The 20,532-nt window shown below is 42.9% G+C and overlaps 1 protein-coding gene across 4 annotated transcripts in view; it reads right to left on the bottom strand.

Annotated features, from left to right (window-relative positions):
* The window catches only part of PPP3CC (protein phosphatase 3 catalytic subunit gamma), an 85,072-nt gene that overhangs the window by 32,002 nt on the left and 32,538 nt on the right, over positions 1-20,532 (bottom strand). For all 4 annotated transcript variants that reach the window (XM_084804025.1, XM_084804024.1, XM_084804022.1 and 1 more), the window contains exons 2-3: positions 15,762-15,959; positions 15,347-15,471 (exon numbers count right to left, since the gene is read on the bottom strand). In XM_084804025.1, coding sequence (XP_084660151.1) covers positions 15,347-15,471; positions 15,762-15,959 — 323 coding nt within the window. The remainder of the gene's footprint in view (positions 1-15,346; positions 15,472-15,761; positions 15,960-20,532) is intronic.

Below are 20,532 nucleotides of genomic sequence, written 5' to 3' on the forward strand. Positions count from 1 at the left end.
CAAAAGATGATATATAGGTCGAATACTAAGACTGGAGATCAGGGAAAGTAGCCATGCAGGATGCACAGACACCCCTCTGAGAAAATGGAAGCCTTTGGTAGAGGCTATCTGCATGTTTGCTAACATTTCTCTACATTCATAAGATATTGGCATTTGCTTTAAAAACACACACCCTGTGCTAGCTAGGATTTTCCATGCAATTACCTTGCGTAAAGTTATGGGTCACTAACAGCCCTTGCCTCTAAGTCTGAAGCATGACAAGTCATCACAAAATCAGTTTCTTGGGTTTATTTCTGGTGGATGCGTGCCAACTAAATGCCAACCTCCCCCCGCCCCCAACCCCAATAGTGCCTTTGCTTCTGCATCAAATTGAAACTAGGAGAACCAGTAACCAAGGCATGGTTCAACTGAGTGCTCATACAAATTTCTTTTTTGGACATTACATTGATATAGGTATTAATTCTCATGCTAAAGAAAGAGTGTACATTGTTACCATCTTTCCCTGGCATGAGGATGTAATGTAATAAGACACAATGTAATGTGTGAATGTGAATCAAGTATCTGTTTTGTGCCAGATACACACATCAAGATATGAGGAGAGGGTACCTGAAAAATTAAAGTATAAAACAGACAACAAGCTTGTTCTTTAACAATGTTTTCATTATTGTTCCTATGTTGTTCACAGCTTTTGTTCCTCACCTCCTTAAGGGAGGATTCTGCATAATTTCTTCCACATTTTTCCCCTCCCCAACTGCATTGCCCTCATGGTGAAGACCTACCTTTCTTCGAACTACAAACACTGAACAATGTGGAACACTGTCCTATTCCGAAGATCAGAATTCATGTGATCTTTACCATGAGAGAAGTACAATAGCTGCTTCTCAGCAAAACAAATGGTTGTGTGAAATTTCCCTTAGTACAAACCAGGGCAAATCTATCCTTTTCAGAAAGTGTTAAAAAATGCCATGACCCTTCTTTTACAGATATCCCATTCATTGGAAGTGCAACTGGAGGCGATAAAGTTTTAACAAATAGTCAAGTCATTCATAATATTGTGCCCAAGCTCTGCAAGTTATACCAGTGTTAATGCCCAATTATTAATTGGCGCAATATTAATTCTGGATGCATGGGAAATAAATCTAAGATATGACGACACAACATTGACTTCTGAGGTACCATTATATAAAAGAAAATATTTCTAGCGAAGTCCGGAAACGGCACCCTTTGATCCAGGTCCTGTTCTCCTCACAGAATAGAAAGGTAGCCAGCTCTCAGGTAATGGAATGGAACACTGAACACAAATAGCTACTTCAGACAAATAGCAGACATCGCCAAGACCTAATTACGAAACATGATTAGCGCTTCAGCCAGTTTACAAACTACTGTTTATTCGCTCAGTCGCTTCCGACTCTTCATGACTTCATGGACCAGCCCACACCAGAGCTTCCTGTCGGCCATCGCCACCCCCAGCTCCCCCAAGGTCGAGTCCTTACAAACTATGGTAATGTATTATTCACCTTGAGACTAAGGCCTAGGCTTAACTGAGATGGTAAACCCGTGTTGGGACTGTACCACTTTAGACAAATAGTAATCATGGCAAATATCTCCAAGACTTAATTACAAAACATGGTTTTAACTTCAGCCAGTTTAGCAACTATGGTAATATATTATTTGTCTCAGATCTCAAGTAAGATGATAACCCTATGTCAGGACTGTCTCACTTTAGACTGCAGGTGTGAGTTCATGTGACTGAATGTTCCTCTCTCTACAAACACACACACTCCATTCACACAGAAAACTAGATTGTCAGGGAGAAAGGTTTTAGCCTAGAATTACAGGTTAGATTTTTATATTAAGGGAAGTTTTTGTATGGAGGAACATTCAGCCATGTGATCCCCCACTACCAGTCTGAAGTGACCCAGCTCAGACACAGGTTTACCAGATTCATGATCAAATAAGAATGTCAGGTATTTAACAAATAATTTTGATTATCCCCCGCTCCCTGTAGTATAGAAGCCAAGAAATAAGTGTGATCATGAAAATGCAAATTGAAGATAGAAGAAAGTCCTAAAATATGAAAATAATATCCAATGAGTATGCAAATCATGCATAAATGCATAAACTTAGAATTTACATATTCTTCTAATTTAAAAACAAAAACTCCAGTGACATCATCATCTTAGTTAAAGCACTCAGTGACTTGCAATATAGCTCTCAATGATAAAAAGACCTCCATAGATGTGAAGAAAGCCCATTAGATTTCTGACCTGAAAGGATATCCTGAATCCCTGAAAAGTCTGTGGAAAGAAGGGTAGGGTAAAAAAGGGAATAAGTAGGATTTGACAGGCTATGTTCACTTTGGGAGGAGGGCTGGGATGAGAAGCTAGAGAGATTTAATGACATTCACAGGCGGGCAACATTCAGTCCCTGTGATTTGCAAAGAGATTCCTTATCCAGATTTTCTGAAGCTTTGTGCCATGGAATTGATAACTCGAGTATTGCAATATCATGACTCCCAATTACAGACTATTAGGGATTACCAGATTTAAAGCACTCTATTTCCCATTTTCTTGCCACTTAGCTTTTTATCCCAAAACCAAGAACTTGTCTGCATATCTATCTTTCCTAATAAAGTTCACCTCTATTATACATCTACACTGCTGCTGTTCATAGTTTTACTGTCCTGCTTTTCTAACACCAGAAACAGGTGCTGGATGTTATTGTTTATGTTGATTATTTTCATATTATTTCTAAGTTGCCCTGAGAGTGGTAATACATCTAGAGGGGAAAACGGTAAAGAAAAGCTATTTTGAAGAATGGATACTATCCATAAATTACTAGAATTCTTACTGTGGCAATACTTCTTTGGAACTTCTCTGGAACTTCTTTGAGGGGAGATATGATAGCGCTCTTCAAGTGCTTGAAAGGTTGTCACAGACAGGAAGGCCAGCATCTCTTCTCGATCATCCCAGAGTGCAGGACATGGAATAATGGGCTCAAGTGACAGGAAGCCAGATTCCGGCTGAACTTCAGGAAAAACCTCCTGACTATTAGAGCAATACGACAATGGAACCAATTACCTAGGGAGGTGGTGGGCTCTCCCACACTGGAGGCATTCAGGACGAGTCTGGACAGCCATCTGTCAGGGATGCTCTGACTTGGATTCCTGCATTGAGCAGGGGGTTGGACTCGATGGCCTTGTAGGCCCCTTCCAACCCTACTATTCTATGATTCTACGAACCAAATATATTTGCAGTTTCGTAAAACTACAGAAGTTTTTTTAAAAGTTATTTCGCAATAACAAGCCAAAGATTCCAAGGAATACTCAGAGGCCCCTCATATGATTTAGAGAACTCTACATAATCAGGGTTCTGAACTGCATGAGGAGCTTCTGCAGGTAGAAGACGCTCCTTGCTTCAGATGTGTGGCCTTCAACTCACCGGACAGGGAAGGGCTCGCCAGCACAGCTGCCTCCTTCTCCATCACAAATCTTTAATCGCATGGAGAAAAAATGCCCAAACTGGGCAGGCTATTGTAGTACTCCAACCTGGGTCTTATCAGAACATGGATAATAGCAGCTGCTACACAATCTCTGTCCAGGAGGGGTAGTAGCTGCTGGAAGACCACAGTACCTCCAATCTGCAAACCTGATCCTTTAGGGCAGGGGTGGGCAACTTGTGGCCTGCCAGTTGTTGTAGGACTGCAACTCCCATCAGCCCTAGCCAGCACAGTCAATGGTGAGGGATGATGGGAGTTGCACTCCAGCAATATCTGGAGGGCCACAGATTGCCCAGCCCTGCTTTAGGGGGAATGCAACCCAGTTCAGAACAGGTTGAAAACCACTTCCCAGATCATCAAACCATCCCTCTGTCTCATCTGGATTGAGCTTCAGTTTACTGGATCCCATCCAGTCCATTGCTCATCTCAGACACTGATTCAGCATCTCCACAGCTGCACCAAAGCATGATGAAAAGGAGAAATAGAGCTGAGTGGCATCAGCTTATTGATGACATCTCACTCCAAATACCCTGATGACCTCAGCAGTTTCATGTGGGTGCTAAATGGCATGGGAGTCAAAATGGAATACCAGAGCATAGGAATACCATAGGAAGAGCAAGACTCCCAGGACCACCTTCTGGAAACAGCTCTTAGAAGAGGAATGGAAACACTGGAGAAGTGCACTCCGATCCCCATCTCAGAAAGAGACCATGGTTGAAGGGACTGAAAGCCACCACTGAGAGGTCCAGGAGAATTAGCAAGGTGCCAAGTCTTCTGTCCTTCTCCTGGCATAGGTCTTCCAATAGGAAGACCAAGGTCATTCTGGTGTCAAACGCAAACTTGAAACCAGACTAAAAGGGACCCGGCTGCACTGCCACCTCCATAGCTGCTGCCCCATTTTGTTGAGCCAAATTTGAGCCAATTTCTTTATTTAAAATATTCTTAAACTGCCCTTCATCCAGAGGACTGCAAGCAGTGTACAAAAGCGTGAATAAAACTATTCACACAGACACATAAATACAATATAATAAAACAAATAAGTATAACAAAACACAATTAAGAAGAATAAAAACAGAGTAAAAGCATAACCAACAGAAATGTCGGGGCAAATAGGAATGGCACTGAAAAGACTGTAGTGTTGGCACCAGTTGAGCTTCTTTGAGGGAGAGTATTCTAGAGTTGGGGAGCCACTGCAGAAAAGGCCCTGTCCTTGACTACAAAACACGCATCTCTGTTAAAGAAGGTACTTGGAGAAGGGCCTCTACAGAAGAGCTTATGACATGTTCAGGCTGGCATGGGAAGAGGTACTCCTCCAGGTATTTGGGTCCCAAGCTGTTTAGAGTTTTAAAGATAAGCACCAGTACTTTAAAGTGGGCTTGGAAGTGAATAGGAAGCCAGTGCAATTATTTCAGAAAAGCCGCAATATAAAGTATGGCTGAACTAGTCAGAATTCTGGCAGCCAAGTTCTACACTAATTTCAGTTTCTGGGTCATCTTTAAAGGCAGCTCCATATCGTACCTGGAAGTTACTACAGCATGAATCACCATAGGCAAGCTACCCCAGTCTATGAATGGCCACAGCTGGCAAACCTGCCACAGTGGGTAAAAGGCACTCCGCCACCAAGGCTACCTGGGCCTCAAGTGACAACACTGGACCAAGGAGCATCCCCAAACTGCATATCTGCTCTGTTAGAGAGAGCGCAACCCCATCCAGAACAGATTGAACACCAATTTCCCAGACTTGAGAACCAGTTACCCACAATGCCTCTGTCTTGGTGGGATTCAGTTTCAATTTATTGGCCTCCATTCAGCCCATTACCAAGTCCTTGCACAGCCTCAACTAACTCAGATGACCAAGAGAAATAAAACACGTTTAGAGAGCCCCACAGTCATAATAGAGGCCATGAAGCATGTTGGTGCTGCACTGAGACAGAACTACGCAAAATTATCTTCAACCAACTTGTCTGCCCAGGACCAGAAAGGGCAACAGTCTTTCAGTATCTGATCACCCCCTTTCCCCTTACCTGCTAGTCCAAACCACACTGCCCAAAATGACTGGGGCACCCCCTCCCTCCACCCAGTGTGCTGAAAGCCAAATTCCCCAAGGTACATGACAAAAGCAGCAATAACTAAAAATAGATTTAGGCCGCAATCCTATTGATTGTGCCCTTGATGATTGGAAGGCCTCGAACTTGGAGGCTTCCTATCATCCAGTGCAGGGTGGGAGGAACAGCAGAGGTCCTCCCGCCCTGCATTTTTTGCTAGATGGGCTTTTTTGTTTGTCCAGCAATGGTCCTTCAGAGGGGGAGGGAAGGAGGCTGGAAGAGGGTCAGGATAGCTCGTATCCTGGCTACTCCGGTCTCCTCCCCTCCCACCAAAACGCTCGCTCCCTTTCCTTCTCCTCTAAGGTCACTTTTCTGACCTCAGATGGCAGCTGGCTGTGAGGGGGCAAATCTGACTCCTCCTTTCAAGGTACTGTCTCCAATCTTGGATGGGGAAAGCCCCAGTATCCCATGGCCATAGGATTGCTCCCTCCCTTTCAACCAATACTGTGCAAGTAGTAAGTATTACTTACTTGCAGTACTGCACAAGAAGTCCATAGATAAAATGCATAAATAATATGCTGCTTATGGCACTTACCAGACCATACTGTGGGGTGCCTGCGTGGGCTACGGCAGAGTGACTTATAACACTCTGATTTCCACATTTCAGACAGGGGCCCGAGGTTGATATGACAGTGGCTTAAAAATACTCTCTCATAAAAAAAAAACTTTAAGAGCTGTCAGCTATTCAATCTTTATTTGTGAAATACTTCAGATACAGGTCTCTGCTGTAATACGGCTCTAATGTTTTGAAGATGCAGATACCAAATATGACTGAGTGATTTAAAAATGCTACAGTGGAAGTTACCCACCCCTACACCTTTCCTGCATCTGATCTCTCTCAGTGGATTCTCAAGCAAAATATAGCTACACAAAATATATCACAAGCTGCAGTAAAGTGAAGTCTAGCTGAACTGCATTTACTATAGCCCCCTTAAGAAGAAACCCAAATATCACTTGAAAGCAGACATTTCTGCTCCTGTCACTTGTCTGCAGATATCTTGGGCTCTTCCCATTAACAGGGGTATGTGTTATTCAAGTTTCTTGCTCTTGGTGATTTTAATTCTTAAAATCATTCCCTTAAGAGTGGCTTCATAGAATGAGTCTAAACGAATCAAAAACTGATACAAAAGTAGGTGAAAAACACTTCTTACTAGATGAAGAAGGCTTGGGTTACAACAGCAACAGACAGGAAGTTCTAGCAGGAAATATCCAAATGGGTGATGATATCAAACATCTGGTCCATCACTTAACTTGAGAAAAACAATACTGCATGTTCTATCCATTACATTGCCCATATGACCAGTCATTACTGAAAATATGGTTGACAGGTATCAAGGACAGGACCTTCTCAGTGGTGATTTTAATTTATTTTATGCTGGCTCTGCTGCTTTTTAAAAAGAAAATTATTGTTATGTGTTGAACATATTTTTATACACAGAAAAAGTGGGATATAACCATAAAAATAAACAGCCAGGAGAAGTTTGGAACATGTGTTAAAACAAACACTTTATGCAGAAAAAGCTCCAAATCCAAACTCTGGCATCTCCAGATAAAAGGATACTGAATCAGAGGGCTGGGAAAGACCTCTGTCTGAAACCTTAAACAGAGGAGTAGACAATTGTGGATTATTTATTTATTTTTATTTTTTATTACATTTATGTCCCACCTTTTTTCCTCCTTAAGGAACCCAAGGCGGAGTACATAATCCTCCTCCTCTCCATTTTATCCTCACAACAACCGTGTGAGGCAGGTTCGATGGAGAGTCTGTGACTGGTCCAAAGTCACCCAGGCATAAGGTCATGCAGGCATAAAGCACATGATTTGTTCATATGCATATAAATGAGGCTGACTGTTGAGCTAAACAGCATTGTCAAACAGAAATAAAGAAGGGCTTCTGGAGTATCAAATAAGGGCTGTTCTTTTGCTCACAACTCAAGCCATAATTTCTATGATTAACAGACACAGTTAGAGATCATTAACATGCAAGAAATAATGTATCCAAGGCACCTTTTGTATCATTATATTTGTAGGGCAGCCCCCTGCTCTAAGGAGCTCAGGATGGTATATATGTGGTTATCTAATTTTATCATCACAACCACCCTGTGATGTGAGACAGCGACAGCCACCCAAGAGAGCTTCATGGCTGACAGGGATTTGAATTTGGGTCTCGCTGGTCCAGGTTCAACTGCCATATCACAAGACTGATATAAATGTTCACATTCATGCAGGTAACTGCTCTCTGCACTAACGAAGTTAATACTGGCCTTACCCCCCAGAGTCTGCATTCTGCTTCCTGGCTGCCTGCATCAGGATGCAATTATAAAAATTACCTCCTATTCCATTCTGTCAGAAGGTCATTAACATCAACTGCTCTGGCAGATGCTCCCTAATATCCCCAACCAAGATGCACAGATTTGCACTGTGATTTCCAAGATCCACACCGATGCTTGTGCTCTCCCCATTGTTGAAGAGCGGAAAAAGCAACAGCAGAAGTCAAGTACAACAGAATCTCCTGAAAATCTGTAATAAGAGGCCACACCTGCCCACAAGAGCAAGATTCTTCCATATCTGAGATTGCACTGGACGGTTTTTGTTTTTTTTAACAGTTAGGGCCTGTTATTACAAGCCCTGACAAAAAACATAAATACTTGGGCTATGTTGCCTTATCTTTGCCAATACATTTTCTCTCTTCCAAGTCTACCGTCTGGCTTCCCTCTCAATATTAGGAACAAGTGCTAAACACACCCAAGCAGCAAACCTTTCACAGCAGAGAGAAGTATTTTGTGGGAAGCAGGAAGCAAAGGCATATCTCTGTGCGCAGAAGCGAAGCAAAGCTTCTCAATTCCGTTTTATCAAGTGACATTTGGAGCTGCCCCCGCGTGTACTAATCAAAGCTCACCCTGCTTCGTGAAAGATGAAATACCTGCTTGGCAGAAAAGGAACAAACGTATCACAGCTCTCTCTCTCCCCATTGTGGGCTCTGAAGAGAAGGGGGCCAAGAATAACATGAAAGGGCTCCACGCTGGCAGCGTACAAAGGATGGCGATTGCAAGTAACTCCCAAGGCTGCAAATACTAGTTTATGCAGCATGACCCTGTAATATTTTGGATGTGTTCCCTTGTACCACATTGCATATAATTTTCTCACTGGCACTTCAAGCAATCATCTCAGCACATTTTCCTACGCCACCCATATCCCAAGAGCTCAGCACAATTTTCTCTGCCTTTCCCACTTCCCAGCAGCTCCTTTTTAAAGCCATCCACCTTCACTTAAGCAATGCAGAGGATTGAAAGCATGCAGATCTCCTCCAGGGCACCTTTGTGAAGCCTACAGCACTTTGCATCTTGAGAATTCCAGCTTTATATAAAGTTCTAGATGTCAAAGTTTGTGTCACCACTGAAATTTAGCCCAGAACAATATTTGAAGCAAATTTGAACATTCCTCTTCAGGCAAAACAACTGAGGAACGTTGAGGAAAGGCAAAAGGAATTAATATGTTCAGAGGTTGTCACAGGACTTTGCCTAAAGCAAAATTAAAAGTGAATTTGGAGGTTTCTCAAACAAATAATCTGAGTGATTTGAGGGAAGGCAACGGAATTTTGATAAAGAGTACTGAAAGTTCTCAGGAGACTTTTCACATGTGCCTAAGTTGCAGAAATATGCCTGAAAACATGTGAGGCAGCAGACTCAATCCAGCCCTTTAGAAGCTCCCTCGTTGGTTCTGAAGGAAGATGCTCCACACAGTGAGAACAAAAACAAACAGATGATGTTTCCCATGACACGGTGTTAGCAACTGGAGAGGGGCGAATGCTCCTTCCTTGTTCTCCTCAACCTCTCAGCGGCTTTTGATACCGTTGACCACGGTATCCTCCTGGACCGCCTGGAGAGGTTGGGTTTTGGAGACACCATATTACGATGGTTCTGGTCCTTTCTCTCTGGCAGGTACCAGAGGGTAGCACTGGGAGAGGAGGTTTTGGACCCGTGGCCACTCACTTGTGGGGTGCCACAGGGTTCCATCCTCTCCCCGATGCTGTTTAACATCTATGTGAAGCCGCTGGGGGCTATCATCAGGAGGTTTGGGGTGCGGTGTCATCAGTATGTGGATGACACGCAGCTCTACCTCTCGTTCAAATCTTCACCAAGGTTGGCCGTAGAATCCCTGTTCAAATTTCTGGAGATGGAGAGTGGCTGGATGGGGAGGAATAAGCTGAACCCTGACAAGACCGAGGTACTTTTGGTGGGAGACAAGAGGAGGTCGGGGGATGTTGACCTGGTGTTGAATGGGGTACAGTTACCCTTGAAAGACCAGGTCCACAGCTTGGGGGTCATTTTGGACTCCCAGCTGTCCATGGAGGCTCAGGTGTCAGCTGTGGGCTGGACAGCACTGTACCAACTCCATCTCATACGGTGGCTGCGCCCCTTCCTTCCCGACCATCTGCTCCCATCGGTAGTACATGCCCTGGTCTCCTCTCGTTTAGACTACTGTAATGCGCTCTATGTGGGGTTACCCTTGAAGACGGTTCGGAAGCTGCAGCTGGTACCGAACGTGGCAGCTCGCCTGATTAAAGGCAGCCGCCGGCGAGATCACATCACTCCAGTGCTGAAGGAGCTGCACTGGCTACCAGTTGTTTTCCGGGCCAAATTCAAGGTGTTGGTTTTGACCTTTAAAACCCTATACGGTTCCGGCCCAGCCTATCTCAAGGAGCACCTCCAGCAACACCAGATAGGCCGCTCAACAAGATCAGCCTCGGATGGCCTTCTCTCTGTCCCATCAGCCAGGACAGCTTGGCCTTCTCTGTGGTGGCCCCCACTCTGTGGAACTCCCTCCCTAGGGAACTCCGCCATGCCCCCTCTTTAATGAGCTTCCACCATGCATTAAAAACATGGTTGTTCAGGCAGGCATCTGGGGTGGGCTAGGGTAATTTTAGAAATCTAATGTTTTTAATGTTGAATTTTATTGTATAAACTGTTTTTATTGTTGTACATCGCCCAGAGTGGCTGGGTGACCGGCCAGATGGGCGATTAATAAATTTAATAAATAAATAAAACTGAACCAAGAAACTCACTCACTAAAAAAACCTTCATAGCCTTGGACCCATTTATCTGAAGGACTTCCCATATGAACCTGCCAGGGTATTAAGAGAGTCACAGCTCCTTCTCCAGGTGTCTCCTCTCTCAGATCTTTCTATGGCTGCCTTTTTTTTAATGGTGGCACCCTGCCAGTAGCAATGTTGACCATATAGGGAAAAAATATCCAGAAGTAATAGTAGGGACGTACCTTTTATTAGGATCAATTAAATGGTCATAAAGAAGTTAGCAAGCAGTTGGGTTCAACATAAGCCACGCTGCATAAAAGGGGTTACTACAGCAATACAAAATAAAAAGTTGAAGGCTAGTCCCTCCCTTTGCTGCTGCCTGTTGTTGATCCCAATTGGTCGCAGTAGGGATGGCACACAGAGGTAGTCTTTGGCCCCTCCCTCTGTCTCCTCCGCCCATTGGTGTTATTTGTACCAGTAGCAGGAATGGCCAAGGGAGATTGGTCCTTGTTCTCTCAGGACTCAACTATATAATGGTATGCAACTGAAATATAAACTCTAGCTCAAGATCTAGAAGAGTCATGGACAAATACAATTTCCCTTGATAGACGGTTGGCATAGCAGCAGCCATTCCATCATGCTGCAGATCAGAGGGAGAGGAGTAGGGCTATTCCATCGCCTGCCTTGAGAGACCACCTTAAGAACTGGTGCCTCAGCTTGCTTGTTTCTTACTCTCTCCCAGTTCCCTTTTCTTTGTGTGTCCTGTCTTTAGGTTGAGGGCAGGGACTGTCTTACTACTGATAATCCACTCTGGGTGCCTTTCTGGCTAAAGAGCAGGATAAAAATGTTTTAAAATAAATAAAATAGGAAGATAGTAAAGAAGACTATGGATATTAGTTGTACAACAAACCTCACAAATTTGCCACACTGTAATCTTGACTCTTCAGCCTCTCTATTTGCCTCAAACAGAAAGTACAAAGAGTTGCGGGGCACTCTTTCAGACTAACAAATTAATTTATGCAATTCATGAATGCATAAAATATGCATGGGTCTACAAAAGCTTATGCCATCATAAATGTGTTCATCTTTAAGGTGCCACAAGACTCTTTGCTGTTTCTGTTGCAATAGTCCAACACAGCTACTCCCCTAGAGGCTACAAGGAAAGCATCAGAATGGATCCAAGGGAGCTGCCTTATACTGAGTCAGACCATTGAGCCATCTGGCCCAGTACTGACAACACGGACTGGCTGCAGCTGTACCTGAAGATGCCAGAGATTGAGCCTGGCACCTTCTGCATGCAAAGCAGGTGCTCTGCCACTAAGCTACGGCCACTCCACATAACGGACGAGGGTCAAAAAGCTTCCATAATACAACATGCCAGTGGGACCCCACGAAATACTTTAATGGATCCTCCACTAGACTACTTAAAATCCCTTCTGTGATTTTCACAGACCTGCACCAGCTCCTCAGTTCTTGTGCCTCCAGGTCTGGCCTAGTTTCATTCCATTTGGTGCCCTCTAGTTTTCACATCTGACACTAATTGAAATGGCGTTCCAATGTCCATTTCTCTACCTTTGTGAAACAAGGGGCTGTGAGGTCTTGCATCAGTAGCATTGCCATCTGTTATGCCCTTTGAAAACATTAAAATGTCTCAGTAGAGAATGTAACATTTGGGGATGCGGGGGGATGAGGACTGGGAACCTTCCTCTACTAGTCAACTCTGTTTCACCCAAAGATCACAATCCCTTAGGGGCTATGCAACATTTACTAGCAGGAAACAATCCCTTACCCACGCCTCTTACTAGCCAAAATGAATGCAGCACACTGGTTCAACTTAACCAACAACTATACAGAAAGCTAGCAGTCAAATTAGTTAAGGGTCAAGACCGATTCTTTCCACTCACCAATCTCCAGCAGTGCTTTCATTAGGGAAATGTGCCATGAAGAATCACAAGCTCTAGCAAGCGACATACCAAATGCAGAGGAACACTCTCAACACATTCTATTGCTCACCACTGTTATAGCAAAGACAGTTGTAATATCTGTAGAGCAGTGGGGCTGTTTTGGAAGTACCCTTACTTCATTCAGTACAACACATATTTTCCTCTACAAGGTCAAGCTCCGCAAAAACAAAAACAAAACCCATGGTTCTGAAAGTTTGCAGCAAAAACAAGTTTCAGATGGTGCTGCTTGGCTAATACCTCAGGACAACACCAATCCCGACACACACATTCCCAATAGTTCTCTAACTCAGTAGTCTCCAAAGTGGGGTGCATGAACCCCAGGGGGTGCGTGAGACAATCCACTGGGGTGTGTGAGCCACCTGATAATTGAACAGTCTCCCACTGCCCTGATGAGCTGTCATTGTGTACAGTGATGGGGCAGCAGCAGGATAGGATGGTAGCCCAGAGGGGAAGTTCCATGGCATTTCCCTCTTGGCTCCAGTCCTATCCAGCCTCTGCTGTGGCCACCGAGAGCAACTGCACCAGTTCCTGAGCACTGGAGAAGCTGCCATTCTGCTGAAAGAGAAGGAGATTAACCTTTCCCACTCTCCTTTGGCAGAATGAAGCTGAGAAGAAAGTGTGTGCTATGACAGCTATGTCAGCCATTAAAACCAAGTATCGAAATAAACTGAACTTAGAACCAGACCTCCGAATCACTGTATCACAAAGTGTTAATCCCAGATTTTCAAAAATAATGAAGCATATTCAATCACATTGCTCTCACTAGAAATATTATTAATAATAATGTTTTTTTAATAAGAGCAAAAAGACTTTTTGTACCATTAATAACTTTTTAAGAATATTGTTTATTTCACCTTTATCTCATCCTTTTAAAATTTCTATTAATTTCTATTTTTGTGTATGTTTTATAATATACATAATAGTACAGTAGCACATGTATATAATTTATAAATAAATAATTATACATATATTGGGGTGCCTGCACAAAAAACTTTTACTGATAGGGGTGCACGATCAAAAACGGTTGGAGACCACTGCTCTAACTTATAAAAAAAGGCAAAGGATGAATGTGCAAATATACACATGGCAATTAAAGGCAAGTAAGAGGGACATGCTGGAATCCTTGAGATATTTGTTGAATAAAAACTCTTATGATTTCTTGCCGACCACCATCTTCCAGTACTCCTCTATTTCCCAATTTCAGACTCAAGTTAACTAAAGGTCCATTCTTGCATGCCCCTTTGCGATGCCAACCATTAGTAACAGAAGATAGTGCTTACTGCCATCTGAATGAATAACGGAGCCAGGGCTCTGACCTCAGTTCCCAGAAACTGTGCTCCCTGACCCCACCGCCCCCGTAGCCAGCGCAGTTCTCTTTGCACTGGCTATGTCTTCACACTCAGAAATGGAATGCAGAGACAGCAAAAAGGGGGTGGTCCTGCAGTGGGGTGGGGACTGCAGAAACTGTGTTACGCAGCTTCCTATCAGGTCTCCAGGCCCCTTCCCTCCCTCTCCCTGAAGCCACACCTAGACACCCATCTAGGCAAAAATGCAGGGCAGCTAGAGCTAGACCTGCTTAGGATCCCCTCCGTGCTCCTCCTGCCCTGCATAGGATAGTCAGCAACCTCCAATTTTGGAGGCTGGTGACTATCCAGATACGACTGTGCACTTAGTTTGTGAAGCAATAATTTACTCCTTTCCCTACCTCTAGCCAATTATACAATTTTGTAGGATTGCACTAGCAGACTTGAGAGTCAGCCATGAATCCCTTGATACGTTGACTGACCTGTAGGACCAAAAAAAAAGAAAAAAAAGAAGAAGTATAGACCTATTTAGAAAATGGCTATGTTCACATGATGTCCAGCCCTAGGCTCCTGGTTTGTTGCTCCCAAACAAGCCAGGATTCTTAAGTCAACCACTAACCCTGGTTTATTCCTGGCTTACAAACCTGGCTTGTTTGGGAGCAACAAACCAGTAGTCACAAGGATGTCACATTATGCTTTCAATTTCTAGTTTATTTTACCCATTCACGTGAAGTGGGAGTGAATAAGGTATATGCACAAGCATGCTGCTTGTTCAGAGTAAACCAGGATAAGCTAGCAAACGCAGCCAATGAAATACTCAAATTGTATCTAAGCCCAGATTAACCTGAAGATGAATTCTAGTTCTAGTTCAACTAGAACTCATACAGATGCCCAGGATATTCAAGAAATAAAATTAAAGAGGTAAAATTTTATTTTGCTTGGGTATTATATACAGTTTTACATCAGAAGCAGTCACAAAGGTATTCGGATTTCTATGGTTTATCATTTTTTACTGGATTTTATGGTTGCTGTTCAGTCTTTTGGGAAAACTTTAGGTTTTGGCCTATAAATTTTAATATAAATAAGTAAAAAATATGTTCATAGAGAAAGTTAGGCTGAGTTTGGCAACTGACAGGTCAGTTGCCCACTTGAAGATGAATGTGTTTGTGTGTGTGTGTTGGGGCAGGATAACAACAAGGTAGCGTTTGGAATAAGTGGCACATCTGAACCCATGATGTCCAGAGCTGCAATCTAACCACTATGTCATCATGATTCTTAACTGACTTAAATTTGTATGGGTTAATTGAAAGAGAAACCTCATTACATGTCAACCCTCTCCACCACCACCCCGCCCCCCAAGTAGAGCACAAGAAGAAAAGATTCCATAGGTTTAGTCCAGACTTTAAAGCGCTAACCCCCAAAGGCTCAGTTGAATCATCACCTCTATACTGAAGTAGCCTCTGTCCACGTAGTCTCCCAGGAAGAGGTAGCGAGTGTTATTGGGTGATCCTCCAACTTCAAACAACTTCATCAGGTCAAAGAACTGCCCATGAATGTCACCACACACTAGGGGAGGAAGGACAGCAAAAAGAGGGACAGGATTACATGCTAAGAAGAGAAAGGTCACAGAACCAACAGGGAGCATGGTTTTGACCTCAACCATTGCATTATACCCAGCTCCTGTACTCAGTTTCCAAGGAACAAAAACCCTTCTCTTTGGAGGTTTACAGTGCTTTCCGATCCTGAGCACACTCCAGCAGAAAGAACATGCAACAGGAAACCTGCTGTTTTCGGCAGCCAACTGTTCTAGATGAGCCTGAGGGGGCAACAAGCCATTACAGAAAGCACTCTCTGACCTGTGATTGGCGCCTCGACTTCAATCATGGTCTTCTCATGTCTCAGAATAGCAGCTCCATCATTGATTATCTTCAGTGCTGCATCCTCTTCCAGGCGCCCTTCTTTCACCAAGTGGTTTTTTAAGACCTCCAGCCTGGGCTTCCCATCCTCAAAAACTTCTTTCAGGGTTAGCCGCTGTGTAGGGGGGAAAGGGACAGCTGGAGAGAGAAAGAAAGAAACATTAAGAAGGGAGATCCCCCCATGCCAAACAATTAACTTTTAAAAACAGATTTCAGCAGAGATTTCTCTAAACTGAGGCGGAAGAGAGAGGATGTTCAGTGTTAAGGACCACACTGAAAATTGTTCAGACTTACATGGTGCTTGAGGAAACAGCATGCAATATTTCTAATGCCAACATGAAATGTAGCATGAGGATATTCAAGGTTAGAAAAACAATCCAAACCCTTCAGTACCAACTACAAATTTCTGGAATCCATCACATTAAAAAAAATTGGCAACAGTCCCACACAGAGCTGAATGGATGTTTCAAATTCCTAGTGCAAGCATCAAATTTCTAGGTAGAAGGTTCACTTGTCCTCAGCCTTCTTAGATTTAGTTTTTATTTAGTTTAATTGATTTATATCACTGCTCTTCAAAAGAATTTTTCCAGATCATCTTTACAAAAGCACAACCCCTCCCAACAAAATACAATTAAAAATCAACAGTCTCAAAAGTAACAATAGAGTGGCAAGAAATGTTTTGTTCCCCACTTCCAAGATATGCATGCCAAATTTGCTCTCTGTTTCCTAACTGAAACTGATTGGCAAACAATTAATTGTCTTAAATACAGACAGGCTTTGAGGCTTGAGTTAACTTGGAGCTAACGCACAGTTCATTTTCTGTAATTTCATTAGACAAAAGGCTTGTTCTCCAAAAGATAATAGACAAGTAATGCCATTGGTTTTCCTCTGCTTATTTCAGCCTTGTAGGGCCTTCAAAAGGAGCAATCGTGCAAATGTTATAACAAGGTTTCAAAGCTGGCTGTACAGGCAATCCAGCCTTCCCCTGCCTTTTTCTCTAAGGTGATGTCAACCTATTCATGTTTCTATCACCAAGTTCAGCAACCGTTGTATGTGGTCAAAACGTTTCACACGCATTTTCTCAGTAATTCTTACAATAACCCTCTAAGTAAGGGAAGTATGATCATTCCCATTTTACGTAGTGGAGGAAGAGGAGAAGAGGAAGTTGAGTGATTTGCAGCTTGCCGAAGGCCATCCAGCAGTTTCATATCTGAAGGGAAATTTGTATGGGGGACTTGTTAGCTCAGACTTTAAGGGCCTTACTACACATTTGGCACACATATAACAATAACCCCACCAAATTGCATTCCTAGTTCAGTTTCCCTCACTGGATTCCAAACGTGTAGGGAAACAGTGGCTTGGTGCTTTTTAAAAACCAGGCATGTATTGACATGCTGTATTATTGGAATTTGTCATTTTAAATTTTTTAAACTGTTTTAACCTGGTACTTTATTCTTTTGTCTTGCTGTTCACCGCTCCGAAATCTTTTGATGTGGAGTGGTATATAAATATTGTAAATAAACAAACAAATCATCTTAAACAACAATAAAAGGGACAGCCACATAACCTTGTATGCATGTTTTCACAGGTGCATACACACTCAGGGCCAGTTTGCACAATCACCCCTAATGACCCTCCCTGGTGCAGCTTGCCACGTGGTTCAAACCTGGGCGGCATGGCTTGTTGGGGTGGGAGGGGGGCAGCAACCCTCAAATAACCCAACAACAGCTCATGGGTTGAGAATTGCTGCCTCCTCAAACAAGCTATGCTGCCCAGTTTGGACAACACGGCAAATAGCACCAGCAAGGGTAATCAGGGAAGTCAGGCCAGTGTGCAAGCAGCACACATGGTGGTGTTAACAGACGACCGTGGCTTGTTAACCACGCTGCGATCATGTGAAGCGGGTCACACACTTATACTTCACAAGAAAAAGGGCAGAAGGTGAATAAGCCTCAGGAGGAGACATGTTCTTTAAGTAAAGCTGCAAGTGGTAAGCCCCCAATTACAGCTTTATAGGATACTTTTGGGGTTAGGGACCAAGAGCAAAGGACACAGGCTGAGGGTCACAGCTGAATGTTACTCTCTATTGCCAACATTCCCTGGCAACATGAGGGAACATATGCGCAGACTTTGGCTCCTGCATATTTTCTGCAGAAGTGTATTGCTACAAAGGGGGGGGGGGGAGGTACCTATCACTGGTAGAGATCCATTCCTACCTCCCCCCACCACTGGTTTGGGCTCCCAGCTCATCTACATGCAGCACAACAACTTCAACAATATGGAATAATGCACAAGTGCATGCATAACATTTCTTCCTGTAAATACTAACCCAGCAAATATTTCTTCCAGGGTGCAAAAACAAAAAACAAGCAAACAAAAATATCACATTCCTCCCCCAACCCTAGTGCAGAAAGCCGAGGAAAACATTGCTGAAAAGACAGACAGATGGCAAGGCTTAATTTTTATCCCCCAATTCTGTGATTAGAATGAAGTATCTAAATTTACAAGAATGTAAATGCGTTTAACAAAATATTATTTTGTACACTGAACCAAGTACTTTTTTGGAGTGCTCGAAATTCTTTTACAACAATATTAATTTCATTTGGGTGTTGTATTTATTTTATTTTTTACTCTGGATCAATTTGATTTTGCAGAACTTGGCTTGCAGTTGTTTTTTGTTTTGGTCAATGGCTGGGGATTTTAAGACTCCATCCTGTTTCCACAGCATCCCTCGTGTTGTGTTCTCATTCTGAATGATGATGTGCATTTTTAATACAATACAAATGTTTTTCATGCCCGTGACATAGGCCTTGCCACTTCCATATCCCCTGGTTGCCTGCTAGACACTCCCTTTAATTCTTTATGATTACATTGTTGGCTTTGATGCTGATTTTTACGGTTTTTACAGTTTAATTGCTATTTAGATTTGACACTTTAAAGGATCAGAATGTTTACGATTTTGATGGCTTGTTTCATTCTCCTATTTTTATTTTTTTTTACAATATTATGAGAACTACATTTTTGCCAGTTCTCCATAGGCACTCACTTTCATCACTGCTTGGCTCAATTCCCCCCCCCCCCCGCTTTTTAGTGTGGAGTACACATGCAATGTCTAGGTGCGGACGTAACACCACATAATGGTTTGCACGCACATTATTTGTATGTAAGAACGTTGAGGTTATTACTCAGAGCAGCTTTCCCCAACCTGGTATCTTCCGTGAAGTTACTCTATGAAAGCAAAATCTGCATCCTGTTGTTAGATGATATGAATCTGTCAATACATCTGTTTGCTCCCCATTTGATCTATCTTATCAGATAGAATTACCATATTTTCCTAGTACTTTTGTAGCAATGAGGTCTTTTTCCAAAACCGTTCCTACACGTACAATGTGAGGCAACTACAGCTGCTTGCATGAACAGATGGCTGTTCTCTGCAAGAAAAAAAAGTAGCATTGCAAGTCGTCACACAGAACAGCTAGTACAAACCAAAAAGGAACTGTATCCTGAGATTTCTTCTATCCAGAATTTAAACAAGTTTGAAACCCACTAAAAAATAGTAACCTGAACACCTCCAACTTGCTCTGCAATGAAAAGACGACAAAGGCCCCTTGCAGTTTCGGCAGGAGGGAGAAGCCTCAACAATACACAAAGCTGTAACAGTATTTAACACAGAACAAGTACTTGGATGTTAAGTACTGGATGACAGCTTAACACATTTGTATTATGAAATAGTATTTATTTTAGAGTCAAAGACGGCATACTGTCTAAAAGGGCATTTTGTTGTTCAGTCGTTAAGTCGTGTCCGACTCTCCGTGACCCCATGGATCATAGCACACCAGGCCTTCCTGTCCTCCGCTCTCTCCCGGAGTGCGCTCAAGTTCATATTCATTGCATCAGTGATGTTATCTAGCCATCTCATCCTCTGCCATCCCCTTCTCCTTTTGCCTTCAGTCTTCTAAAAGGGCATACAGTCAAACAAATTAGACATCTAGGGATAGACATCTTTACAGAGTTGCTATGGAACTGCAATTCCAGGCCCTGAAAATAATTTAGTACTGAGGACATGTTATCACCCACCCTGACCAAATGCTCAGAGTGAACTTAACTGTAAAGTGACTGGGGCAAAAAACCCTAACTTCACATATACACTGATGGATTTTGAGTGGGTACTGATTGATCAGGAAAGAGATTTTGGGACCATGGTGAACATCTCAATCAAACTATCAACCCAGTGTGAAGCAGCTGTGAAAAAAGCAAATTCCATGTTAGGGAGCATTAGGAAAGGGACCAAAAATAAGACTACCAATATTGTAATGCCTTTATACAAATCTATGGTGCAACCACACTTAGAATACTGCATCTCAAAAAGGGTATTGCAGAGCAGAAATGGTGTAGAAAAGGGCAACCAGAATGATCAGGGGGATGGAGAAAGGTCAGAAGTAAAGTCTATAATGTTTGGGGCTTTTTAGTTTAGAAATAAAGGCAAGTAAGGGGGGACATGATAGAGATCTGTAAAATTATACATGGTGTGGAAAAAGTGGATATCGAGAAGCTGTTCTTCCTCTTATACTATAAGAGCCCAGGGCCATCCAATGAAGCCAAGTGATGGGAGATCCAGGACAGATAAAAGGAAGTACTTCTTTACACTGTATATAGTTAAACTGTGGAATTTACTACCACAAAATGTAGTCATGGCCACCAACTTGGATGG

Source organism: Heloderma suspectum, chromosome 6, assembly GCF_057233095.1.
Source record: "Heloderma suspectum isolate Gila_16-S chromosome 6, 16-S_ref, whole genome shotgun sequence".
NCBI classification, from domain to species: Eukaryota; Metazoa; Chordata; class Lepidosauria; order Squamata; family Helodermatidae; genus Heloderma; species Heloderma suspectum.